General features: G+C 40.9%; 2 protein-coding genes across 11 annotated transcripts in view; one reads left to right on the top strand and one right to left on the bottom strand.

The window, feature by feature from the left end:
- Positions 1-300: 300 nt before the first annotated feature.
- On the top strand, positions 301-23357 carry INTS10 (integrator complex subunit 10). Of its 5 annotated transcripts, none has more exons than XM_075033109.1 (18): positions 301-445; positions 2005-2072; positions 2334-2437; positions 3472-3611; positions 4489-4570; positions 4889-5029; positions 5443-5614; positions 6062-6231; positions 9832-9965; positions 10754-10910; positions 11563-11645; positions 12486-12638; positions 14640-14748; positions 15129-15208; positions 15694-15856; positions 16927-17020; positions 20964-21041; positions 22966-23357. In XM_075033109.1, the coding sequence occupies exons 1-18, from the start codon at positions 317-319 to the stop codon at positions 23120-23122; spliced, it is 2214 nt and encodes a 737-aa protein (XP_074889210.1). In that variant the 5' UTR covers positions 301-316; the 3' UTR covers positions 23123-23357. The 5 variants fall into 5 exon arrangements, with proteins under 5 accessions (XP_074889210.1, XP_074889220.1, XP_074889196.1 ...); XM_075033119.1 differs by having other exon boundaries at positions 10757-10910; positions 22966-23356; XM_075033095.1 differs by lacking the exon at positions 20964-21041 and having other exon boundaries at positions 10757-10910; positions 22966-23351.
- Positions 23358-23460: 103 nt separating this feature from the next.
- The window catches only part of HGSNAT (heparan-alpha-glucosaminide N-acetyltransferase), a 29299-nt gene continuing 25815 nt past the window's right edge, over positions 23461-26944 (bottom strand). For all 6 annotated transcript variants that reach the window (XM_075033187.1, XM_075033203.1, XM_075033196.1 and 3 more), the window contains 4 exons: positions 26180-26257; positions 25993-26063; positions 25736-25848; positions 23461-24723 (listed from right to left, as the gene is read on the bottom strand). In XM_075033187.1, the coding sequence (XP_074889288.1) occupies positions 24542-24723; positions 25736-25848; positions 25993-26063; positions 26180-26257 (444 nt within the window). In that variant the 3' untranslated portion in view covers positions 23461-24541. The remainder of the gene's footprint in view (positions 24724-25735; positions 25849-25992; positions 26064-26179; positions 26258-26944) is intronic.

Here is a 26944-nt window from a genome sequence, read left to right as displayed (position 1 = left end):
CCACACGCCCTCCCCAGCCTCAAAGTCCTTGCACCCCCTTGCCACTCCGGGCTCCCTGTCCCTCACTAGCTCCGGCCCAGCGGCCGCCACAGAAAAGACACATCCCGGGACCGACAGAGCGGCAGAAGGGAGGGAGACGGAGAACGACGGCCCGGCGGAGCAGCCCCGCCGACGCCAAGGGTGGAAAGCTCTCCCGCCCGCCTCCAAAATGGCGGCAGGCGCACCCCTCCTCAGCCGCGCGCCGCCCGGGCGGGGCGGGCGAGCGGGACAGACCGCCCCGGGGCAGCGGGGCGCATGCGCGCCGCCCGGCGGCAAGATGTCGGCGCAGGGGGACTGCGAGTTCCTGGTGAAGCGGGCCCGCGAGCTGGTGCCGGGGGACCTGTGGGCGGCCAAGGCCTGGCTCATCACGGCGCGGAGCCTCTACCCCGCCGACTTCAACATACAGGTAAATGCCGGCGCAATGTAAAGGCGCGCCGCTCCCCTGCACGGCCTTGCGGCGGGCGCTGCCTGCCTGCCTGCCTGCCGCTTCGGTCAATGGGGGCGGAGGGGAGCGGAGGAGCGGGGCGGCCGGTTGCCGCGGTGACGGGGACCCGGCCGCGCCTGCAACGACGCCGTCTCGGCCGTGACTCGCCGCGGCGGCCGCGGCCGGGCCCAGCACCCGCGGCAGGGGCCAGGCCTAGCGCCCAGCTAGAGGCCTTGGCCGAGCATCCCCAGAGGCGTCCGAGCCAGTGATAGCTTGCAACTGCTTCCCCGCAAAAAAAACCCAACAAACCGCCCCTTGCGAAATTCGCAGAGATAAGATGGTCGCTGAAGGATTTAGTGCGGCCTTGCTTAGGCTATAAAGTACAGGCTTGGTGACTCTGGAATAGATAAGAAAGAGGGTAAAGGGAAGCAGGCTGCTTGTAACTGGTTCCTCAGGGTCTAGCTTAGGTAAACGGCGTCTGCTTAGAAGGGTGCATCCTCCGAGGCCTGGGTTCCTCCAGAGGACAGCCCGTGGAGACTGCCGACGGCCACCCGGGACCCTCAGAAGACCACTGACTCTTCTTCTGGAATAAGAAAGAGCGTGCGCCAAATAGATTAGCATATGTTAAGTAGTTCTCGGAAATCTGGTGAATATGTATATAATGTAAAGATAAAAGCTGTGTAGTTTTCAAACACGGGGTGCCGCCTTTGTGAAACAATTTGTGTGTGCGCCCAGCGCTGCAATAAACGATGCCTGCTTTCTAAAACCTCAAACTGGTCTTGGAGAGTTTTTGTAACCAGAGTTTTGGTAACACCAGAATCCGTGACGGAGGCAGCCGTGTTTTGCAGCCCAACACTCCTTCGCAGACTTTCTTCGTGGAGTTTCACTCCCATCTGAATGGACAGGGTGGCTGTTGGGAAACACAGAGCTGGGCAGCAGCGGTGCCGCAGGTGCCGAGCCTCTCACTGTGGTGTCCAGTGGTTAAAAATAAAGTGGCAAGCTTGTAACTGCTTGTTGTGTTTCACTGCAGTAAAATCCACTCCTATGAGTGCTTTGCGAAAGAGGTGAAAGTGTTGGGTTTTTAATAACTGAGGCGAAGGTCCCTTTCTGTTTCTTGTGTTTGCAGGAGATGAAACATTTGGGTTTGCTGTTGCAAGAAAATAGCAATTTCTAACAGGGATTTAAAGTACCTATCTTGCCTATGGCACTGGTAACAGCTTGGGGTTTTTGCATTGCCTTTGACTGGAAATAAGCCCTAGTTGAAGAACTCTTTAAATTCTCACTAAGTTTTCTACTTGTATAAAAATAAAGCCAGCATGTTGATATCAGAGTACTTATCATACAGAAGTTTGTGCCTAATTTAATGTGTGATTACATAGTCTAAAGTTGGCTCCTAATTTCTACAGCAAATGTTGCAATCCTTTCGTTTTCTGTTATTCAGACTGCTATGGCAACTTGGGGACAGCTTTTTAGAGTGGAAGGACTGATGTGATTCATAAATGTATTCAAAAAAGCTAATGTTCTGTTTTTCCATCTTGCAGTATGAGATGTACACTATTGAGAGGAATGCTGAAAGGACAGCGTCTGCAGGCAGGCTGCTCTACGACATGTAAGTAATCAGAGCTGAAACTCTACAGTTATGCCAGGTGCTTGTTTCCATAAATGTCAGAGTTTCCAAAAATATGATGTGAGTGTTCTTGGAAATCTGTGTGCATAAATTAAATAGAAAAGGTCTGATTAATTAAAAATAAACAGTAAAAAGGGAGGTTTTATTTTTCATTTGCCCATGCACATTCTTTCGTAGGAAGGTTTTGTCTTCGAAACAGGTTTTGAGATCACTGTGCGTTCCTTGTCTCAAACTTTATTACAGGTTTGTGAATTTTCCAGACCAACCTGCTGTATGGAGGGAAATTAGCGTTATTACATCAGCATTAAGGAATGACTCGCAGGACAAGCAGACACAATTTTTAAGAGGTAAGGATTCTATTCAGTGAATAGGGAGAGTCCTGAAGGAATCTAAAGATAAGCCCTCTGGTTACATATAAAGTATGACAAGTAATGTCAGTCTTTTTAACTTTGCTTGTGGGCTGCAGATTTTTTTGCTCAGTTCAGCCTTAGAGGCCTTATTCGGTGTGTTAGGCTTTGGAAACACAAAGGGACATGAGAAGCTGATTCTCGCTGCTTTGTCTCTGATATGGGTAGACTAAGTCTGCCAGAACAACAAGCACTTAGAAGAGATTGCGTAGGGAACAAGTGGAATGGGATTTAGGAATCATTGTCCCACCAATTGCAGACAACAATGAATGATCTTAAAAATGGGGTGAATTCATGCGTATGAAGTGAGGATTATGAAAATGAACAGTGACCAGAAGGGCTTGGCGTTCACTGCTGGCAACCACAGGCAGTTTTGAAAGCAGGATTTACATCTGACAAATTATAATCTGCTGTTTGATTACGTGCTTCAGAAGCTCTAAGGATAAGCAGTGTGTAACTCTGCATACAGGCTATTCCACTTAAGGAAACATTTGCTTTTTCATGGGGTCTGTTTATTTTTCAGAGAGAATACATAAAACTTACAGGGAGAATATGTTGGTTTCTTTTTAGTGTCTCATTGGAATTTTAAATTGAAAAAACTACCTTTAATAATGAAAGTATTAATTGTAGAAGTGGAATGTAGGTAAAAAAAAAAAAAAGAACATTCTTGAAAAAGCATCTTAAAATGTCAAATATTTAAGTATTAGGTTTTTAAGTATTCCACTCATTAGCACTCTTACTTGCTATTTCAAGTTCTGTGCACCCAAATAAACACAGATAACTATTCATATGGACTTCTCTGAAAGAAACAGATTTTTTTTTTCCAGGCTTAGATATTAAAGGCAGAAAAAAAGTATAAGGAAATCTCTTTCACTCTGCATGGCAAGGTGATGTTGACTAGTCTTTTACCTGTTGTCAGTCACCTTTACAACTCAGACATAGCAAGTTTAACATTTTAAATTTTTTTTTTTAAGGATTATTTGAAACCCTTCCTGGTCGGGTCCAGTGTGAAATGTTACTGAAGGCCACAGAGCAGTGTTTTAACACATTAGAAAGGGCAGAAATGCTACTACTACTCCTGCGACGTTTCCCAGAGACTGTGGTGCAACACGGGGTAAGAGAAGAGAAGCTGATAGTAGCTATTCAGGAGATTGGCGTTCTGTTTCTTGAGATTTTGTTGAAATGTATTTTCCTTTGCTTAGTGAGAGGGTGAGTCTTTTTATTCATGTTTAATTGTGACTAATAGTTCAGATTGTGGTATCTTGAGGTTACCACTAGGAAAGAATTGGGCAGAAAACAAATGGAAGCAAATAAAACAATTTTTTGTTTTGTAAATACAAAGAATATTCCATGGTTTTTGAAAAAGCAGAATGGCACAAAAAAGAGTGTCGAGGAGTATTATAGTCTAAGAAAGAATATTGCTTCAGCTTTTTGTCAGTAAACTCTCACTGAGGGCAGAGTGCTTTGAGGTTATGACTGGACTCTAACAAGCAGAGTGTTTGCTTTGACTTACGAAACTACAGCTGGAGCTCTTCAAATGGTGACCTAATTTATTTAAGGACAGTTTAAGGATAGTTTAAAAATAGTTTAAAGAATATAAAACCTGTTAGTTCTGAGACTGACTTACGCTAACATGTTCTAGCTGGTACTAGCATCAGGCACAGTGCACACTTACTACAGCTCAGGTGACAAGTTGCAACTTCAAGGCCTGGTACCTCCATTGCTTCCCCCTGTCTGTGCACATCTTTACTGATACCATTGCATGCACAGTTTTTCTCTTGGTCTTGTTCTGCTATCTTCTGGCATTGCTTTTCACCTGTTACTAAGTAGAGCTAGTTTAACTATATATTTAGAGACTAGCATATGCAGTTGCCATATAGTGAATTGCTACTCGTGCATCCACTGAATTATTGTTCAACTCCATTGAATCGCAGTTCAATAAGTTCCTAAAACCACTGGTCCAGTGTTTGATTTTCACCTCTGCTTAACAGGTGGGCCTTGGAGAAACATTATTAGATGCTGAAAGTATTGAAGACCAAGAATCCCCAGTGAATTGTTTTAGAAAATTATTTGGTAAGAAAATGTTAATGTTCTTGTTTTACTATACAGCTGTTTAATATGGCAAGATTCTGAGTTCAGTAAACTACTTTCAAGATACTAAGATTAGAAAACCTCTTTAGTCAGAAGAGGCTCAGGCCAGATTAGGCCAGGCAGACTGTATGGTACAAATTGGTATTACACTCATTCATGTGAGGTTTTTTGTGATCCTTTGTGGTGTATGGTCAGCCAGAGATGAAGGCTTACATTGCTGATTGAGAAACCTTACTTAAGACAGATAGAACAAAAAACCCCACAAACCTAAAGAATTTTTTGCTTTGTTTTCTATTTTAGTTTGTGATGTTCTTCCTCTAATAATTAACAACCCTGATGTTCGACTTCCTGCCAGCCTGTTATATAAATACCTGAATAAAGCAGCAGAATTTTATATTAACTATGTAACTAGATCTACACAGACAGAAAGCCAATATCAAGGTAAGAATATTTTTACAAAACTAACCTTTCTTAGGATGTATCAGTGTTACTGAAGTGACATCCATAAATGAAGAATGCATTACTTTTATGTAATGTATCCCATAGACAGGGATTAATAGTAGTATTTGATGTTTATTCGTTCTTTGATACCAAAATACCTCATGATGCTTCAACTACTTAGTCGTGATGCTCATGAAGCTTCAACATATGTACTGAGAGGTAGGACAAAATGTCCAAGATCTCCTTATCCAGCCTATCAGCTTTCTTGTACAAGGAGGCAGAAATGCCTCCTGCTCCCTGTTAGCCTCCTCAGTAAAGAATGGTTACCCTGAAAGCTCTGATGTACATTTTGATATGTCTCCTTCTTGAAAATAAATCAGTTTATGAAGAGAAAAATGTGCTGGTTTTCCTAGGTTCACAAGATTCCTCTGATATTATGTCTCCAAGCAAGCGTAGCTCTCAGAAATATGTAATAGATGGTCTCACAGAGAAATCATCCCAGATTACAGACCCTTGGGAGAGGCTATTTAAAATATTGTCTGTGGTGGGAATGAGGTGTGAATGGCAAATGGATAAGGGAAGAAGGTGAGAAATGTGTACTTTTCCGGGTATTTCTTCTCAAGGAGAATTTAACTTTTTAATTCTTAAGGAGATGGTTTGAAGCAGGATTTTAACGTGAGGACATTTTGTGTAAATTCAGTGCAGCTTTTCCTTCTAGACTGTACAATGTAAAGCAAAAAATGTGGATCCATGGAGCACTTTCAAATTAGTCTCTAAACTAAGTCTTTGTTGATGAAAGTCATGCATAAGAGCTGTAGTACTGTGGGCTATCCTTCCCTAGGTGCCCCCACGAAGAGAAACTAAACAAATGTTTAGTGAAGTTTCGCTGGTGTGCATTCCCAGCCTCCACTGACTTGCAGCTGCGGGATTTCCTCAGCCAAAACATTAAGTTTATCATATTCACTATGCATTCTTTCCTTTAGTTTTGGAGTCTGTGTAACATTCTGAATGCTTTTTGTCTCTCTTCCTCAGAAGTTTTGGTGATATTTTGCATCGAATGAAAGACCTCTGCAGATACATCAGTAACTTTGATAGCGATGCACATGCTAAATATAAGAATCAAGTAGTGTATTCCACAATGTTGGTCTTCTTTAAAAATGCATTCCAGTATGTCAGCAACATCCAGCCATCGCTCTTTCAAGGTTAGTTTCTAATGTTTAAACTTTTGTAAATAGTTCTTTGTGGTTTCATTGCTAATGTCTGAAAGATCTTTTCTCATTAGTCTTTTGAAACTATCACCTTACAAAGTGACGTAGGTCTTTTTAAAAATTCTCCCAAGCCATTACTCTTACCAGCAGAAGTGGTTCATGACAACTGCTGTAGTGGATCAGACCAAAGATCGATCTAACTTGGCATTGTGGTTTCAACCTTGGCCAGCAGCAGTTAGTTGTCTAGCAAAGAGAAAAGTAACAGACCAGATGTTATGAGAAACATCCCTGGGGTTGATTCCTACTCTTCATCAGCATCGTGTTTGTTTCATTTTCTTCTCTGATTCTGTTTCTTTGAAGCTGACATTTTCCTGGATTCCTTCAGTCAAAAGATTGTGCAAAAAGATTCCACAAAATAAGTGAAGATTAATTTTTGCATTAGAAACACACAACAAATCTATAATTAATCAAATAAAAACTGAATAGGAAAAGATTTCCTGAAATTCACAAGCTTCCAACTTGGCTTTCTTTGTATAGTTTAAGCATAATCTTTAAGGTGTGCTTTGCACATTAGTCCTAATGTGTAATGAATTTGTAAGTTGAACATTTAAAGCATTAAATGTTACCTGTGCTTTTTCCTACCCGCTCAAATCTGCATTTGGGGCATATCAGATTGCTTGGAACACCTTGGACTGCTTCTTCAGGGATTGACTAGACTTTTCAGGGTGGCCCAGAAGCCGAGGGAAGTTCTTTAACCTCCAGCTTGTTTAGAACTTACTGAAATAAACTGCATCGCTAAGAGGAATTTTCAGCTCTTAACAATGTGCACTTCCTGCTTCTTCACTCACTGCTAGGGAATCCCTTGCAACAATAACAATTGTCACCGTAGGTAATTAGTACTTACTAACACTACAATGACTGATTAATGAGAAAATTACAGTTTTAATACTGTGTGTTGTGTTCATAAGTTTCATCACAATTTCCTGCAAGGCGGAAGTGATCATTTGAGTGATGAGACAATACAAACGATGGGCTTTAAACAACTTTTACAGAAAGCTGGCTAATCAGTTGAACAATGTCAGTAGATAGCTAAGCTCAGAAGACAAATGATATGGCAACTTGTATGCAAAGAACATGTAGTCACTTTAACAAATATACGAACTAACTTGAGTTGAGCTTTTTGTTCTATCCAGAGGAAAGAAGAGTTACGTTGGGGCAATGAGATACTTCAGCTGTGCATATAGTTTTAGCTGCTTGATTTTGAGTTGAGGAGGAAAGGAGGTAAAGCACTAGTGAAAATGTTCCTTTCTAAGTTGTACAACTGAGTATGTTAAAGCTCATGTTTTCAGAGTGAACCACCAAATAAAGAATGTATACTGAGATAGCAGAACGCAGTCCCTTTGGTGCAGCATTTCTGGTACCTCTGTCATTTCCTGACATCAGGAAAATATTTCCAAGACATCTTTCACTGATTTCTACTTTAGCATTAAAGTCCAGTGGTATTCAGTGCCTTTCATATCCTTTCTATCATTAGGGTTTTTCCTCCTTCTTTTCAGAAGGCTCACTGTAGAAATGTAGAATCGGATGTATTTTGGAGGGTAGTGGTGGGGGAAAAAAGCTGTCTCTTCCTTAATCCAGTAGCTCTGAGCTTTGATCTGTGACTTTATTTTCATGTGCATGGACTTGCAAGAAACCTCTTGAGTGAAAACTTTTCAATGCATTTTTCTTACATAATTTGTATCTGCCTTGCTGGAGACTTGAGAAATGAATGAGGCAATTCACACCTCTCATAATTTTCAGGCTGCCTGCAGGCTTGGCAGGAGTTGCTATTTGGGCTGATGCTTTTAGGGGTTTATTTATAACACTCTGCTAGAAATCAATTAAAACTCTGTAAGCTTAGATTCTAGAGCTCGATTAGACAGAAAACCACAACATTGCTCTTTGTATGGCTGTGTAACTTTCAGTAATGTAAGAGGTTTGCAGCGTAAGTCCAGGGTGAGGTTAGGTTTTGTTTTGGTTTAGGACTGGAGATTTTGGAGTAAAGGCTGCAGTGCGCTTGCCTGCTACTGAGAAGAGAACATTTCTTTAGAAAGCAAAGCACTTGTACTGATTTGAATGAATACCAGTTGAGTAAAAGAAAAGCCCACTCTTTTCTTCTCAAGTGTTAGAAGTAGGCAGCTCTTGAGATTCTAGTAATAAAACTCTTCCAGCATCACACCTGTGGTACTTTCATATCTGTTTCTCCTGGATGCTGTTTCCTACATTATGGCTTGTCTGTATTTTCAGTTCACACAGGTTAGATTCCAACACAGTGGAATACATGATGGTACAGGAGAGGTGATTTCAATGTGTTGTAGCCTTTGTGTAGGGGACATTTCAATGGTAGTATTTAGCTTGAATCTAGTCAAGGGAGATAACATTATTCGTTAAGCATACCAGGTTGGTTTTTTCTTGTAACATTAACTTCTGTTGTAGTGGACTCCTTACACATCACTTTTGAGTAGATGGGAAAAGCTTAATATAGGCTCTTTTATGTCAAGAGATGAAATGGATTGTCCTTACACTAAGCTCTCAAATTAGTTCTTTGCAATTATGAATGAGGCCTTAGCCTCATACCTCTCTGCAAATAGAAACAGAAGAAATGCACATACTGAAAATACTTGTCTGCACTGCTGTCTTGTCTGGTGGAGATTTCAAAAAGGGAAAACAGGTTAATGGATTTCCCCTTTCCTTTATATTTCTCTTTTTCTGAGCTTTGCACATCTATCTATAACTTGATTGTGCAAAAGGAGAAAATGTTATTGGAAGGAAAGCTTTCTCAGTAGGGGCCATGTACCTATGTTGTTTGAGATTTAAGGAGTGTTCCTATTTTATATCTAATGAAACTTAAACACTGAGGTCTGAAATAACAGGTACCAGATCCCACTGGATGTTCTGTGACACCAGTGAAAGTAGAAATTATGTCTTCAAAATGAGGCTTCTCTAGAGGCTTTGGGGAGTGATGAAGGGCTCTGGCAGTCAATTAAAGGTTTAATTCTGTACACTGAAATCAGTGGGGGCAAAGCTGACACTGAGTGATCCTACTAGGGAAATCTTGTGATAAAATACACTCACTTCTTTGAGGCTTCAGTGCCTGTCAGCATATTGCTTTGGTTTCTTATGAGAATGTTTTGAGAATATTGCTGTGCTTTGCCATGTTTGTGGCTGTTAACTTCAGAGCCATTTGTTCTGTTCACCTGTTCAATAGTTGTGCTTCTATAGAAGCAACTAATGCTTGATGAGAGAACACCTGCTGCCTGAGTATATCTTGTGACTGCGCCATAAGAAAAGGATTCAAAGATATTCTGAAGCTCTCAAGCAAACTCTTGTGACATCTGGTAAATGCATTCAGACCTTTATCATAAGGCTACTTTGAGAAAACCATAGCTTTACCAGCAGAGTTTAAGCTCATGCAACTTCAGTGAATTAATTTCAGATTGTTTTCTCTAGCATTAGATTTGTTACTTGTGAACAAAACAAAGCCAGCTTGATGTAGGCATGAGACCTTTCAGATCAGTTTAGAGCAATCTTGAATTAATTTATGTTTAATTCCAGGTCCAAATGCTCCAAACCAAGCCCCACTGGTTCTTCTCGAGGATGTGACCAACATCTATGGTGATACTGATATTGATCGTAACAAACACATACACAAAAAAAGGAAACTTGCTGAAGGAAGAGAAAAAACAATGGTAACTTTTCTAGACTTCTCGTTTCTAACAAGAACGGCATTGGTACTGGGATTTAGACAATAGTGGTTTTGACACAGATGTCATAGACGTATTTTTAGAGCTACCCTTGAATAGCTGTTCATGACCACAATTTGCAAACAGATTTATTTTTTTTTTTGGCTAAAGCCAGCAAGAATAAAATGATTTTTGTAGCAATTGCTGTAGACATGTACATGCTGATGTGAATACTTTTAACTTGAAGGAGTTCAGCAGAGAAGCTGTTAAAAATGGTAGCTATAGCGGTCAGATGTTCTACAGCTAAGCCTCCAAATTAGTTGACTTTTCATGATTGGAACTGTGAATACATCTATTTCTTTAATAGTAGAAACCCACTCTTTTATAGAATTTCTCTGCTGGTAGAAGTACACACTTATACTAGAACTATGTTTCCTTTGCGTTATGCCACTGTAGGCTTAAACTGAATGATAAAGTGTAAAGTATGTACGTACTTTAACATTAACAGATAATCTGGCTGAAGCTCAGTGGTGGTATGCTGTGTTTAACAGAGTGAATTCTTTTGGGATACTGTTTATCACACTGTACCACTGAGTTTCTTGGTAGCAAAACAGATTGTTCTAATATTAAAACAATTTAAGTGAAAAGTCACTTAAAAGCACTTCAACTAGAACTTTGGCATCTCTAGTACAGAATTGTTTTCCTGTGTTCAGTGGAACTTCTGTGACTTTAGAGTCCTTTGAAATAAGTATAAATTAAGAAGTGAATCTTTTTGTTTTATGCTGACTCTTAAGCAGAGCTCAGATGATGAGGATCCTTCTGGGAAGGCACGAAGTCGCCATATTACAGTAAACAAGGCAGATCTTGCAAACTCTATTGAAGTATTAGAGAGCTTTAAACTGGCACGAGAGAGCTGGGAGCTGCTCTATTCTCTGGAATCACTCGACAAAGGTAAGGCTAACTGCAGGCAGAGTTGCACTTAGGCTTCGTTGCTGTGCGTAGAAGTAATTTTACTGTTGTTAAAATAGAATTCCTGTCGTTGTGAGTCCTTAAAATTGAATTTACTTTGGGTCCTGAGTATTTTTTGCCTAAGTTCCAATAAGAAGCTTTATCAGTTGTTGCATTTCTCATTATTTTGTTCCTGGATTTCGTTTCATCCTTCATGCATCTTTGCTTATTCACCCCCACTTCTCTTGGAAGCAACTTTTACTGAAGGAGCAGTTGGTTAGTAGTAGTGCTGACAATACTTGGTAAGAATGTGCTGCTAATGGCTGCTTTAGTTCATGTCTTTACTGTGTCTTCTCTCCCTTTCTGATAATATCTGGTGTGATAATCTTGAAAACAAATTTATCTTCTAAAAAGCAGGCAAATAGTACCACCTACCTGCTTTTAGATTTGCTGGGTGCTGTGAAGAAAAGTATAATCAAAACATGATTGTATAGGAGGACAGTATCCTATATTTGAAAGATTTCACACTCTTACTGTTTTGTTTTTTCATTTTTAAGTTCAGCTTTTTTTTTTTCCTAGATAATTGATTTTTAACCCAAAGCTGTGAAATGCTTCATTTTCTCTTTTACTTTTTCTTCTCTGACCACTTACACAGAGTTCACTAGAATTTGTTTGTCATGGAAGACAGACACCTGGCTTTGGTTGAGAATCTTTCTTACAGACATGATCATCTACCAGGTAAAAAAATAAAGTAAAAACTAGTAAAAATGACACCATTACGTTGATCTTCCTTCTAGTGAATAGCTGTTCCGATTAGCCAGTTTCACTGCTTTAAGTGTCTACCGATTTTATCCTTTAAAGCATGACCTTTTGGGGATGGAATCATAGCATTGTTACCATAAACTAGGCACCCTACTTAGGATATTCCTGTCCTAATAGCATTTTGTTGAGTCCAGCTAATTTTGGCATATGGAAAAGGCCTCTGTGTTGGCATTTTCACCAGTAGATACACATAGTGTTATGGAAGAAGAGTGCATTTTTTTCATCTGTCAGTGCATTATATTGGAACACAATCAGAGAGAATAATCTTCAAAAAGCAGAAGATTTTAACATGTCTTAGTTAAAATTTATAATTCTCCTCAGAAATTAGGTTGACTGTACTCATTCCAACTGCCATCTACAGAACAAAGCTTGTTCTTTTATATTTTTTCTCTGGGGGTCTTTTATTTTTGCCTGCACTTGTACCTGAACAAGAGCTATTTCAAACTTTATTAGTCTAAATAAAGTAATGATTAACTGTGAAGAGCATGATTATTTGTTTCAGTTATAAATGCAATTTTGTAAACAGGCTTTTAAAAGCAGAATTCTGTTTGTCTTCTCACTGCCTTGCAAGGGATTGATTACACTCCTGTACACAGCACATCACTGGGGAGTGTTCTGCTAGATTAAAATTTTGAAGCCCCGTTACTTGGATATGCTCTGTTTTAAAAGCTTTCTGTAAGGGAATTTTTATTTCTGTCTTTCTACCTGTTGTATACAGAAGACCCTAACACTGTCTTTTTATATCTTTTTTTAAAGGGGCAGTACAAAAAAGCAATTAGCAGCCTACATCACTTGGCAGCTCTTCAGGGCTCTCATTCTCCACAGCAAATTACAGGACAAGGATCACTAGAAAGTCAGAGAGCACTAATCCAGTTAGCAACATGCCACTTTGCCCTTGGAGAATATCGGGTATGTACAGCATTCCACACACTGGTCCTTCATCATCTGGCCCTGTGGTTCCCGTTTGTCATCTTCCCTTGAATTTTCCCGTTAGCCTGCTTTCAACAGGGTAGCGAGCATAAGCCAGCGTCTACTGAAAAATCCACACTTCACGGGGAGCAGAATTGCACTTCCTGGCACATTGACTGTCTGTTAGCATCTCTCTTATATGCTCTATTTGGTGGTTATGATCTGGGGGGTTTAGTTAGGATTTTCCATAGCTACAAGTGTTTGAATTGTCTATAAAGGTAACATTAAATTTGAATTCCTTAACTTTATTGAAACAGTTTTAAATATTGAGGGAAAATTCTTAGGTATAGGCTTCCTGAGGCAGGGGAAAGAAAAGGTTTATAGAAAAGAAACTAGCCTGACCTCTGAACTTGCTTTACGTTTGCAATACATATTTTGTGGTTTTAGTATTACAGGAGTGCATGGTGGTCTGAGGTCAGTCAGTGTCAGCACTAATAATAAAGGCTGGGTCTCTTAGGATCTAACATAATCCTGGTACTACTGGACAAGTCTTTTTGTCCCTTCCAGTTTACTACTTTTTCATTGGAAATGTGGTAATACGTGCCCACAGACCTCTTATTGTCTCCGAAAAATAGCATTAAAAATTCACTGCATTCCTGTCATGCTGTCAGATTGCTGTTCTATTTTTACCATAGTATCATGGTTTAAGCCCAGCCGGCAGCAAAGCACAACAAGGCCGCTTGCTCACTCCTCCCCCCCGGTGGGATGGGGAGGAGAAAATACAAATAAAAGCTCGTGGGTCGAGACAAGGACAGGGAGAGATCACTCACCATTTATGGTCATAGGCAAAAGACAGGCTCAACTTGAGGAAGAACCAAAATCAATTTAATTTACTACCAATCAAATCAAAACAAGGATAATGAGAAGTAAAACCAAACCTTAGAACACCGTCCCCCACCCCTCCCTCCTTCCTGGCTCAACTCCACTCATTATTTTCTCTGCCACCTCCTCTCCCCAGCAGCACAGAGGGACGGGGAATGGGGGTTCGGGTCAGTTCATCACACCTTGTCTCTGCTGCTCCTTCCTCCTCAGGGGGAGGACTCCTCACTCTTCCCCTGCTCCAGCGTGGGGTCCCTTCCATGGGAGACAGTCCTTCACAAACTTTTCCAGCATCAGTCCTTTCCGTGGGCTGATCTCCAGTCACAGACTGCTCCAGTGTGGGCTTTCCCACGGAGTCACGGCCATCTCCAGGGGCATCCCCCTAGCTCCGGCGTGGGTTCCTCCCCGGGCTGCAGGTGGGCATCTGCTCCCCCGCTCCTCTCCATGGGCTGGGGGGACACAGCCTGCCGTCTCACCAGGGGCTGCAGGGGCATTCCCTCCTCCGGCGCACCTCCTCCCCTCCTTCTGCACTGACCTCGGGGTCTGCAGAGGTGTTCCTCTCACATTCCAGTCTTCTCCCCCACTGTAGGTTCTTCTTAAATACATTATCCCAGAGGCACTACCCCCATCACTAATGGGGTTGGCCTTGGCCAGAGGCAGGTCCGACTTGGAGCCAGGGAAGCTTCTGGCAGCTTCTCACAGAAGCCACCCCTGCAGCCCCTCCCCTGCTACCAAAATCCCGCCACACAAACCCAATACACATGGACAGAACATGCATTTAAAAATTATTCTAAGAATTAATTTGAAAACTTAATCCTTCAAAATAAAATAGTTTTTGATTGTAGTTGTATTGATCTTACGCTCTTGAAATGAAGAATGCCAATACATATTTTTTCACAATTAAAATGACTTATGTAGGCTCTCGGAGATTGTTTAATGACAGTTTGGCTGAACAAAAAGGTGTAGCTAAGTTACACATTAAGTCCACTCAAGTTCTAGCAGAGAATTTTGTGATTATTTTTTTCTTTTGAAATGTCAAAGTTTTTAATCATTATTAACATATCTGAATTTTAAGAACTTTAATTCAGACTTAGCATTATCATGGCTCTCTTCTTTTTATAGCAAACATGTGAAAAAGTGCTTGACCTTGTGTGCTGTATTTCACTTCCAATACAAGAAGGAGGTAAAGTACAAGAGGAGCAACCTAAAGTGAAGTCTAAATTCAGGAAAGGTATGGAGTTGCTACTGCCCTAAACTCAGTATCAGCTCAATTTTAGTTCATGTGTTTCAGTTGAGTATGTAATTCTTCTCTTTTTGTATTACAAAAAGGGAGGAAGTTCTTTATCCCCTCTTGTTTTTGTGAGTGGTTTTACTGCTGGTACCTGTTAAAGTATATTGGTGACAAAGTCCTACCACAGGAAAAGAGAAATGAAGAAAAAATTTTAAAATGTGTAACTTCATGTTTTGAATCATTCGTAATTTACCTTCAAAGTTTTCCCCCCTACCTGAGATTTGACAATTGTAGATTTGTTTTGCTCCGTTCTAATTTCATTCAAACTTAGATAAGCATGAGACCCCTAAAGAAGTGTATGATAAACTGTTCTGTTGCAGGGTCTGATTTGAAGCTTTGGCCATGTACCAGTAGAGCTATCATGCCCTACTGCCTTCATCTATTGTTAGCTTGTTTCAAGGTAAGCTGTAGTCAAGGCTTGAAATTCTCTTGTGTCTTTAAGGCCTAGTTTATATATCTGGGGTCCTGAGACTGCATAGCCTTATCCCAGTGGTGTGACTAGGAGTGAAGGGCTGTTCTTGACTCAAGTGCTTCTTACCTAAATGGGTTTGTGACGGGTCTTTTTTGCAGGGGGAGGGAGTGTTGGTGGAGGAGGGTTTGTTCTCTCTTTTTTCTCTTCTATTCATTTTAGTTTTGGGCAGAGGAGATAGAATTAATCACAAAATATTTTTGTCTGTATTCAGACTTCTTTTATAGGTCAGTGGAGAGAATGTGGTATTTTGGCTGGAAATTTCTAGCCTATTTTAAATGTATATACTAGTGCAGAATGAAGTACACTCCTGAAGAACTTTTGTATTTGCACAGATGTAGGTGAGATGAATCCCATATATTTTTAAAAGCAACATGTGTTTCCTGGTTGTCTCAATGTCAGTTTTTTCCCTGAAGCTCAGAGCTTTCACAGACAGCAGAGATGATATGGCGCTGGGCCACGTAGTTGTTCTGCTTCAGCATGAATGGCCAAGGGGTGAGAATTTGTTCCTGAAAGCCATCAACAAAATCTGCCAACAAGGAAACTTCCAGTATGAGAATTTTTTCAACTACGTCACAAGTATCCTTTCTCTAACCAAGAATGTCTTTCACATCAAAAACTGCGTGCTGGAGTGTTGAAAAAGCTGTTAGATAGTTTCAGCAGCAGCTCTCTCTGTGAATCATATTCTTGTTTTTATTTCTATACCATGCAAGCCTCTTGTAATATGTGGCAGTGCACAATGGACTATAAATATGCCTCCTGTCACCTGTTCCGGCACATCAGAGTACCCTTAAGTACACTGCAATTGCACTTCCATTCAGAAAAACAGCAGCAGCTTGGGTTGTTCGTGCAAGTGATGGCAGTCTTTTTCAGTAAGATATATAGGGCATTGTACTACAAGGTTGTTAACAAAAATGATAAAGTGGTACCTATGCTTCAAAGAGTTGAATGATTTTGGCTATTGTTTATGAAATGCTTTGTGTGGGTAAGATTTTTCAGTTGAGTAAGATAATGAGCTATGTCAAAGTTCATGCAAAGCACATCTAATTTCTATATTTACGTTATCTGACATACGCTTTCATCAGCGTACACGCATGTGGACAATTTAGTGTTTAACCTAAAGAGACATCCAGTCATGGTCCCCAGGAAGCAAGGGGTCTAACTCCTATCTGAGACAACTAAAAAAGCCCTGGTGTTAAAGGAAGGGGGAAAAAAAAAAAAGAAGAAAAGCTAAATAAGGGACCAAAATAGAAAACTAAAAACGGTGGTATGTGCCACCATGGTGGCATTTCCTTCAGTCCCAGCCTCCGTATGCACTGCTTTGATAATCTGCAATGCAGGAAAAGGAAGTAAAAACAACCAGGGAATTTGTTTGGAGAGATGTGCTTTCTTTACCTCTGTCTAGCTATACAGAAGAAGAAATGAAGAAAGGAAAGAAATTGACTGATGTGTGTATTTTGCACTTTAAAAAGCCATTTCTCATGAATTTGTGGAGGATTAGGAATACATGCTATGATTATCACTTTTGAGATACTTCAGTAGTTGTTCATTTTGACTGTCCTTTCAGCAATGTGGCTTCAGATGTGAGGGGTAAGAAGGAATGTTCTCTATCATTTTTTCCCTACTCAAATCTTTAACGTTTTCTTCAGATATTGATATGTTGGAGGAATTTGCCTATTTAAGAACACAGGAAGGAGGGAAAATCCATCTGGAACTGCTGCCAAATCAAGCAATGTTGATCAAGTAAGCATAAAAAAGCATTTACTGGTTGTCTTTGCTCTCATGTAATCTTCTGGACAGTAAGTTTGTCATGTCTTTCAGTTTAAATTTAAGGAGTTGGCTAAGGAGTTCAAACAAGGCTGTGAGTTTCTTTTTCTGACTCTCCTGCTCATCTGTGAATGCTTTTTGGGAGTTCTTCAACTTTAAACTCCTACTTTTACAGAACTTTATTTTTAAGTGTGGCATTTGCTTTAGAATGATTCAGACACTTGCACTTTGCAGGAATTCTTTAAATAATTAGGCATGAGTGCAAGGTGGTGTTAATAATTTTGCTGAACAGTAATGCTGAACAGAAAGCACTATTTGTTGTAAACAAAGTTATGAAAGGCCACTGAATGATGGAAAAACAAGTATAAGACATAAATTAAATTACACTTCAGGTAAACTCTAATAACCTTTCTGTCAGAACTAGCAGGTCATCTCTTGTTATGTACTGAACAAGCTTACTCTGCTTAGCTTATTACGAGATGCTGAAGGAAATTAATAATTTGGATTAACTTCCTAGGTGTTCTTAGTTTTGGGTCAAGACTGAACAAGTATCTGCTGTAGGGTTTTAGTGGCAGAATGTTTTGGAATATCCTGGTTGTTTATTAGAACTTGTGGTATTTTGTTTTGTAAGAGGGGGACTGCTAAAGTTTGTTGAAATTCCAGTTTGGGTCAATGTATTCTGGCTATTCATTAACTAGAAATGGGCTAAAGTTTTCAAAAAATGGGAGCCTAACATTAGACAACTGGATCCAAATTTGGACTAGTAAATAGATTTTCCAGAGTTCTAGGTAACCAACACAAAAATGAGATACTAGGTATAATTAAAGAAAAGAAGAAATGCAAATGCTTAATTATGTGACAGAATTTTCTCTTTTAAGCTCTAGATTTTCAAACTCTTACCCTTGCTATATCTCACTGCTTGTAACCAGCTGTATGAAAACAAGAGTCAGGGTATGCTGCACTACGTATGATGTTAAGTAATAAGCTTTGTCAGCAGGAGGGCTTAGCACTGAAGACTAAGCCTGGTAACTTCTTAGCTGCTATTTCAAGTTAGTTGCAATAATTCAGTGCCATTTCTCTGTGTCATGGCTTTTAGTTTGATTGGTGTGGTAGCTGTTACTTATTGTTCTGACTCCACCAGTCAGGAAGTAGGTAGCGAGCAGTGTTTCTAGCAAGACAGGAATATGTCTTTGACCTCCTTTTGACCAGTGTTATGTTTCCTGAATGATGGAAATGCTTGTAGTAGAGCCGTCCATTTCTTTCTGCTTATTCAGCCAAATATCCCGTCCAGCTGGAAAAGCTGTGTACAGTGTCTGTGTCTCTTATGTGTCTGAGATGTGTAGGACAGGAACCACTTCATCAGAGAGCTCATGGGAGGGAGAGTTCAGGGTGTAGTCCATTAATTGGAGATGACGTCTACTCCCCTGGTACCCCAGATATTTTTTTAGCTGGACTAGGTATGAGGCTCAGGGATGGTGTCACTCAACAGTGTTGACCTCAGCAGCACTAGTTAGCTCATGGTCTCCCCCAGCTAGGGTTTTAGATAAAGTGCACCAGCACAGCTCTGTTTCCTGGGTCAGTGGTTGGTAGTCTCAACATCCGCAGACTGGCTTTCATCTTTCAAAACTACCACCAGTTCTGGTTGTATGAGCTGCTGCACTATCCCAATAATTAGCTGAGGCAGCTTAGATACTGTTCAGTCATGTACAGGAAGACTCTGTGAGTTTGCCACAGCAGTCCAAAGATGAAGCCGTTGCTCCTTTGCCTGATCTTTCCTCAGCATAAATGTATGTAGCAATCCTGCATCTTAATTGATGGGAAATGTATTACAGATATTACATGGTTTTTATAAGGACAGCTTATTGTTTCGTGACTTAGAGGACTTTTTCTCCCCAGGTGAATTCCACATTCTTCCAGTACTTTTCCTCAGTACCTTATACTTTATAGGAAATTATATTCATTTTTCTGAACACAGGAAGGCAAACTGCAATGTGGTTTTCAAAAGCTGAAGGAAGATCTTGGCAGCCTGCAGACTTATAATTGGGTCCTGCAAAATATATATACATATAGCTTTGTATATACAAGCTTGTAAGCTTTCCCTTTGCTTGTATCCATTGTGGGAATATGAAGGTCCGTGGTTTTGGTTTTAACTGGCGATATAGCCAGCTCATTCTGTTTGCACTGTCAACAAGACTTCTACGATGAGCTCGGAATGCAACCACTAAGTGCCTCTGAACTCCATTCTAGACAAGCCAAGTTTCATAGTTTTACTGATTATACATGTCAGTAGTGGGAGTGTTAACTAGTGAGGTTAAAGAGGAAAAGAACAATATGCAAGGAATGCCTGATTAATATCATGCTCCACTTTTTGATAAGTCTTACTCTAATTAGTTTAATCTTAGCCTACCAAACTGTGTAAAATTGATGTGAAAGCTGTTGAGTGTTCTGCCTCTACTCACATTCCCATCACATCTCCCCTTGGGGACAGAGAAGGAAAAGCTCAGTTGGTTTGAAGTGGAACAGTATCTTGAAAGTGTAATTTTTATTCTGATTGTGCACTTGGGTATGTTTAGTTCTGACTGCAGATCTTGCAAACAGTAATGAAGACACAGTTGCGCAGAATCCCTTTTGCAAACATCTGCCACTCTGGGACCAATAACATCTTGCTGTTGCTTTGTATTTTCTGTTCCCCGTGTCCATTTTTGCAAGTAGTGGATTCGTTGACACCAAGAACTCTTGAAAAATTATCTCATTTGAGGAATTCTTGTGAATATTTTATTTCGGGTTATTGTAGCTGTACTGTAGAGTGTTTCTGTACTACTAAAATGCCCCATCTTTGACTTTTATAAGCATAGCTCTCCATCCATATTCATTAATAAATTATAGATACTAACCAAAATGCCCACCTGTGAAATCTGAAGGTAGGCACCTAACTCGATATTATAGGCGTGTAAGTGCGAGTCTTGCTTCTCTGCTCCCTTCTTAGCATCTATGGGGATGAATGATGCACTCGGTACTTGGGTGCCTAATAAGATTTAGGTGACATTTTGAAAGACTTAGGGTCAGAAACTATACCTGTTCTGTATATACCAAATTTCTCATTTCTCCTTAGGTGGGGTGTTGGATTTGCTCTAGGCTGGACGTGTGAGGTTATTATCTTGTGTTATAGAAAGCACATGGAGATAAGGACTTAACTTCACTGAGAAGACAAACTGTCTTTCAGCTGAGATGCCTTTTGGTGGCTAGTTCATGTGGCCCTCCTAGTCATAAATGGGAGGTTGCTCTGAGTGGGCATTTGTGCTCTGACATTGTGACGTCCTCTAACAGCCGTTTTTGTATGCAGTTTGAATTTGAAAAGGTGAAAAAGACCATCTGTGGGCTAATGAAAAGATACTTAGGCAACCTGTAACAAACACTGTCATGTACTCAACTTGGCCGATACCCGCTGCGCATGCACTCGGCTTGGGCTCAGCAGCAAATCCTTTAACTCCAAGTTGTGGGCTCTTCCAGTTCGCTGACGCGCTCTTGCCAGCTCGGCAGGGAAGCTGTGGTATCTGCAGTGCTTCTCTGATTAAGTCTTTTCTGATTGACACGCTTCCTGGGAAGAGCTACAACGGTTCATTGTAGTACAACTGTGAATTGTTTTTGCACCTACCGCTGTCCTTTCTCCCAGTGTAACTGTCCAAAAATATGTGTCTATATTTAGACCACAGTTGCAGAACAGCCTTGCAATGAAATCTGGGGATATTTGCATGTTTGATGCTGTTAGGGTTCTGCACCCCTTTGGCTGTTTGGTGGTCAGATTGCTGTGTGGTCTCACCCTAGTTCTTTGTTGCTCCTTTTTCTGGAGAGTTGTTTTGCACCAGAGGGGGAGTTGGTGTGTGGGTGTTTGAATGCTGCTATTTGCTGTTTTTTAAAGGACTTCTAGCCCTCCCATGGGGTTACTGCAGCAGGAATTCATACCTGTGCTACAGCCCAGCATACAGACTGCTGACAGGTACCAAGTGGAAAAACCCTGCTCATAGTGTGCTGTGTTTTGTCAACATGTTTTACTGCCCATGGTTTTCAGCAATCTGTTACTCAATATTTATCTTTTTTTTTTCTCCATTTGTGCCTACATTGCCTGGCAAACCATGTTGTTCTATTATAACATTTATTTTTCTTTTTCCCATAAGTTGCCAGTATCCATGTCCTTTCAATTTAATAATCACTGTTGAATTTAAACAGAAATGTAGAAATCCCCCAAAATGATACTGAAGTTCAATCACATATTAGGAAGAGTATAATCCTTTCTTTTCAAGATACTGGTTACTGGATCTGTTTGTAGCTCTCTTCTTCATTTAAGTTGTTCTGAATTCTGTTCCCTGTTTTCCAGCTGTTACATGACACACATCTTCAAAAGCGCTGCTGGCTTGCTCAGTAGCTGTAGGTTGCATATTCTCCTTTAGGTTGTAACTGACCATAGCACTCGGCTGCCAGCAAAGTTTAAGACAGTAAAGATGGAAAACAGGGCTTATTCCATAACCTCTGAATATGCTGGAGTATTTTCAGTGCAGTTTTGCTTCACTCAGCCTAGCTCGCCAATGAATTGCCCAGTAGTCTCCAGGCTAGTCTCTTCTTTGCCTTTTCCACACGTTACAGAGGTATCTACTGTTTTGGCAGAGAAGTCTCTTCTGAAATGCTGGACTTTCTGATTTAAGTGAAGGTGGGGTGGTATTGTTGGTGAGGGTAATTCCCAGACTTTCCCCTTTCTCATTTCCAGCATCTCTGGATTGGCACAGGTGCCCTCACCCGTTTTTTAAAATTTCCTTCCTGTCTTTCAGTGGGCTTGCTGGGTTCAGTCCAGCTCTTCCTTTCTTACCCATGACTCAGGACTTGTCTCAACGTTAGCATTATGTTTTTCTCTCTAATTTAATTTATGCTTCTCCTTTAGTAGTACTAGGGCTCTCATTTCAGGGCATATCTTTTGCTTCCCTTCCCAAGTAGGGCTTGCAGGTAAATGTTACAAAGTCTCGATCTTACTCATCCAGTTCTGGACCAGTGTGAGTAAAGCATAGTGCTTTGGTGCTGCAGAACCTTTTTTTAAGGACAAGATTTAGGTATTGAGTGCTACGGGCCAGCAAGAGGACAAAGAACTGTTCATAAGAACAGCCTTTAACAGGGCAATATCCCAAGTTTCCCCAGCCAGCACTGCTTTAGCTTGCTCAGTAGCTGGACCTTTGTTCTGTTTGAAAACAAGTCCTGAACTTCTGCTTAGAATAAATGTAATCCCTGCCTGGTGTCCAGTATCTCCACAAGAGCTGGCTTCTACTGATGCAGACTCACAGCCTGGCTTGATTTGGGCTTTGTGTTGGCCTGTTCACTGCGCCTTTCATTAGTCAAAGAGTTATCGGGCCCACAGGATTGTATAGCTCCTTCCTGCACTTTCCTACTGGTACAAGATGCCCTCTGCTCTTTATGGTGGCAGCCATCTGTCCCCTTCCTCCAGAGAAAGCAGGTTCATCTTTTCACTCTTCTTTCAACCCCAGCCATTCATAGAAGTGATTACAAGGAGGAAGTGGCATGGGCTGCAAAGGTAGAGAGAAAAAAAATACTCCTTTCCCCAAGCAAGAACTCTGTACATGCTGGGTTAAGAAAAGAGATCTTCCTGTTACCCAGAACAGCAACGTTTCCCCTCCCCTCCAAGAGTCATAATCAAAGCAGTGAAAGCATAGACTTTTGCGGAACTTCTAAGTGTTGAAAGACACATGCTTATTTTTTTTTAAAAAATAGCATAGTACAGGCTATTTGGCTCTCCTTATAGAAATTCAGGTATGGACAGCAGATATACAGTAAATGACGTGCAGCACTTTTAAATTACTGTAGTGCACCACATAACTGTTATTTGATTTTGTCTGTCTCTCTCTCCTTCATGGCTTAAGGCATCATACCGTTACCCGGGGTATAACTAAAGGAGTGAAAGAAGATTTCCGCCTGGCCATGGAGCGCCAGGTCTCACGCTGTGGGGAAAATCTCATGGTGGTCTTGCATAGGTTCTGCATTAATGAGAAAATACTGCTGCTTCAGACTCTTGCTTGAGTGGACTGGATCATGATGCAATGTCTCTTACGGAGAGAGGGGAAGGCTCTTAATTGTATAAACAGTGGTGTGGCTGTGGAAAATCACTTGTCCAGAGTCAAAGAAGTTCCCTATGAGTTACAGGTTCTGTAATACACAAACACTACTCAGTGTTTGTTCACTGCTTACTTTTCTTATGTGGGTAGATCAAACTTTATAAATAAAACTTTGTTTAAGAAGTCTTCTGTAATGTCCTATTTTTTGGGGTTTTTCTTCCATAGCATTATACTAAGGTGTGCATCTTAGTTCTTTCCATCTTTATACATACACAGAGAACATAGCAAGGTATTTCAGGCTTTTTATTAGCACTAGTTTGGAAATCACAGCATAAGTGAATTTCCCGAGTTGCCAAAAACTAATATCTTACATTGAATTGGTCTGCTATCTCCTCCTTTTTAGTTGAATTCTACCCGTATTGCTGGTTTTCAGATTCAGGGCCCTTATGTAAATCCATTTTTAAAGAGGATCGCTTTGATCAAACTTCAGTAATATCCAAGTGATTATACATAGTCAATAGGAACCGGCCTTTCTGCACTCTTAGAGTGTAGCACGTGAAACTTGGACCTTATCCATGCTAGAGGTATGTAATACAAAGGCCCAGAACATGCACAGATGGGCTGCTAAACCTGTAGCAGCAGCATGCTGTTTAATAAGCCAACAGAAGACATCTTTGGCAGCAGGCTTCAGCAGGATCCTAAACCTAAGGTTTTGATCCAAGACCAGATTGGAAGAACACAATGAAGAATGCTCAGTTGAGTCACCACTTTCTAGAGCATGCTGTAGCACAGAGGTGCCCCTGAGCTTTCCCAGACAGTCACTGTACCACCAACCCAAGTGCAGGGCTGAGGATGCCGCCAGCGCTGCCAAGTCAAAAAGATGGCCGAGTTAAATGTGTGCCAGTAGCCAGAGTGGCACAGGCACGTGGCAAGTGCCAAGGGTATACGCAAACTCCAGACCATGTGAGTTAGGGAGTGCCTTGTCAGATGCAGTGACTGTTATCATAGTCCCATTCTGATAACCCCTTTCAGTCACCACCCATATCCCTTGCAGTTCGTTTTGTAAGCACCATCAGGCTGTCTTTGCCCAACTGTTGCAGTATGTTGTTTCTCTATATTAAGGAGGGAGATCAGTAAAATATTTACAAAATACAGAAAACAGAAAGAGAGCAACTGCAGTAGACTAGTAAGTTTTTGCTAAATAGAAAAATATTGTCCCTTAAGTCACATAAAAGTGTCTTGATGACTTCCATGGCACCATAAACTTGAACTAGTATCCCTTTTTAGCAATACTGCCTAGCACAAGTGGCAATATTTCAGGCTAATCCACCTTAGGCACTTGCCCCATCAAGAATCTAGGCCTGCTACACCTTGACCCCCTCTATCAGATTTTCCAGAATATCCTTCTCCTGTAAAGTAAATATGATATTATGACCCAAAGAGTTGTTGCAGTGAGGTTTTGAGTCAGATGCTCTGCGTGGGATTGACTGTCTTGCATCTTCCACTTAAAAGGGAAATAGTTTTCAAACACTTCGTGTCCAATGTAGACCAGGATTGAGTTCATTCCTGAAAGTAAGCACAGGTCATACCATCTGAATGAGCAGGTATGAGCTTGCTTCAGAGTAAGCAGGCAGAGGCATGCCAGGCTTATGAAACAGAGCAGCACCAAGACAACAACAGCTAATGTTACTTGCCCCAGAGATGCTACACGTGTGTTTTCAAATACAGTCTGAGGGCCTCTCTCCCCCAAAACGTTTATTGGAAAGAAATACAGACAACGTACATGCTCAATTGAAAATACAACCAAATCAGTATCCTGCAATTTTATTGACAAGGAGAATAATCACAGGTATGGTCTTCAGGATGGCCAAGTGCCAACCTATTTGGTCAGAACTATTGCCTTTACAAACAAATGCTGACTGCCCTTCAAAGCTCTGGGATTTCTGGTAGGAGATATGACACCATGCTGTCACCCTACCCATCTTCCTGTCCAGACACCAGACACCAAAGCTGCTGAAAGGTTCCCTCTGCTGTGGGTTTGCATTCTGTACTCTGATGTTTGCCAAGAGCCCAGTGTGGTTAAAACCACAGTGGGATGCTTTGGGAGACAGGCTTATCTAAAAACACAGAGACAGAACCTACACAGCTGCCCAGGGGATTTAGTCTTCCACATCTTCAGAAGTGGTATTACTCTGTTGACAGGCCTTGGAGTTTCCCATTAGGTTACCCAAGTCGCAGCAGTCCTTTCCAAAACCAACTACGAACTAGCTGTGGTATTTTGCTTGGTACTAGCCAGCAGTTCCCTGGGACCTTAACTCAAGACCAAACTGAGAACAGTCACAGGGCAAGAGCAGCTTCCAGCTCTCATTCTTGACAGTCCCTCTCATAAGTATCTGGTCTTGAGTGTCCCAGTTCTATGCAAAGATTCAGCTCAAGTTAATCATTCTGGCATCCTTCAGGTTACCTCATTCTAAATCCCAACTCTTTTAAAGACAAGGGAAGCACAGAATACATAAAAGTATAGTATCAGTGCAGAAGGAATTGGAAAGAATAAGTTTCCTGCCATGATTTTACTGACCTGGGTAGAAAAATGGAGCACCTGACCATAGTCTCTTGACATCCACAAGGTAATATATCAGCAGTAAGAGGATGAAGGCAAAGCAGCTCATGGTTGTCACATACGATATTGACCTACACACATTTTCAGTAGCAAGATTAGAGAACTATATGATACAGACAGATCTCAAGATAAGAAAGGTATAACATTCTCCAAGGTAAAATAGTTCTTTAACAAAATCATACTAAAAGTTGTATGCTTTTTTGCTTTTTGCTTACCATAAGTTCTTGTTTATGGGAATAAACCCTTCTTCTTTAGAACATTTTGTCAAGATAGCAGAAATAATTCCCTGAAATAGAAAGTTGCTAAAGTTTATATAACCACTGCAACATGTTTCAGAAATACCAAGTTTATGTTGCATAAAAATACATGTCTGTTAAAGAGCTACCTAACTATCTGACTTACCATTACTATGCTCCATATGACGAACCGACTCATAATTTGTTTGTGCTGGTCTTTGTAGAACAAGATAATTTTTCCTGCCTAATATAAAAAGAATACAAAAAATGAATTAATGCCCATAAACGTTACTACATTTCGAGAGCCAGGCATACTTGCCACTGGTAACCGGTGCCAAGACAGAGAACATGAAACAGGATTTGTATCAACTAAGTGGCTGAAAGGCTCAGAATGGGAACTCTTTGCAAAGAATGGACACAAATGGGGAAAATATGTAAATGCAACTCACTCGGCAATAGAGGTGCACCTTTTCTCCCTTCCCTGCTACATTAACACTGAGGAAGGGAACAAGCAACCTTATTAGGTTAACACAATGTGACTCAAGCTCCACCTCCCTCAGCAAGGACTGCTCGAAGGAACAATGCCACATCAACTCCCCAGCCAGCCCCAACAGCTTCTCCACAGCGCCACGTCGCACCCTGGCCTGCTCGGAGCACACTCCTTTTCATGCACCACTGAGAAGCATGTCATGATGACTAATTCTTCAGTGTCACACTTCTGTTCCAAGCTCTGCCCCACAGAGATTCCCAATCAATTTTTACCCAGTGCTACATGCGGTAATATTCCTTTCCCAGCACAAGAGTTTCAGTTTGGTTAACAACTACTGCACAGACAGAAAAGCCAGCAATGACTAACTAGAACTGCATCAAAAAACATCATGATATCTTATTTTAAACACAGTGGTGAGCTGTGAGGTTTTGATGTTGGTTG

The sequence above is a fragment of the Buteo buteo genome, chromosome 1 (assembly GCF_964188355.1).
Source record: "Buteo buteo chromosome 1, bButBut1.hap1.1, whole genome shotgun sequence".
Classification (NCBI taxonomy): domain Eukaryota; kingdom Metazoa; phylum Chordata; class Aves; order Accipitriformes; family Accipitridae; genus Buteo; species Buteo buteo.
Note: the sequence above shows the minus strand (reverse complement) of the source record. Positions and strands in the feature narration are given on the sequence as shown.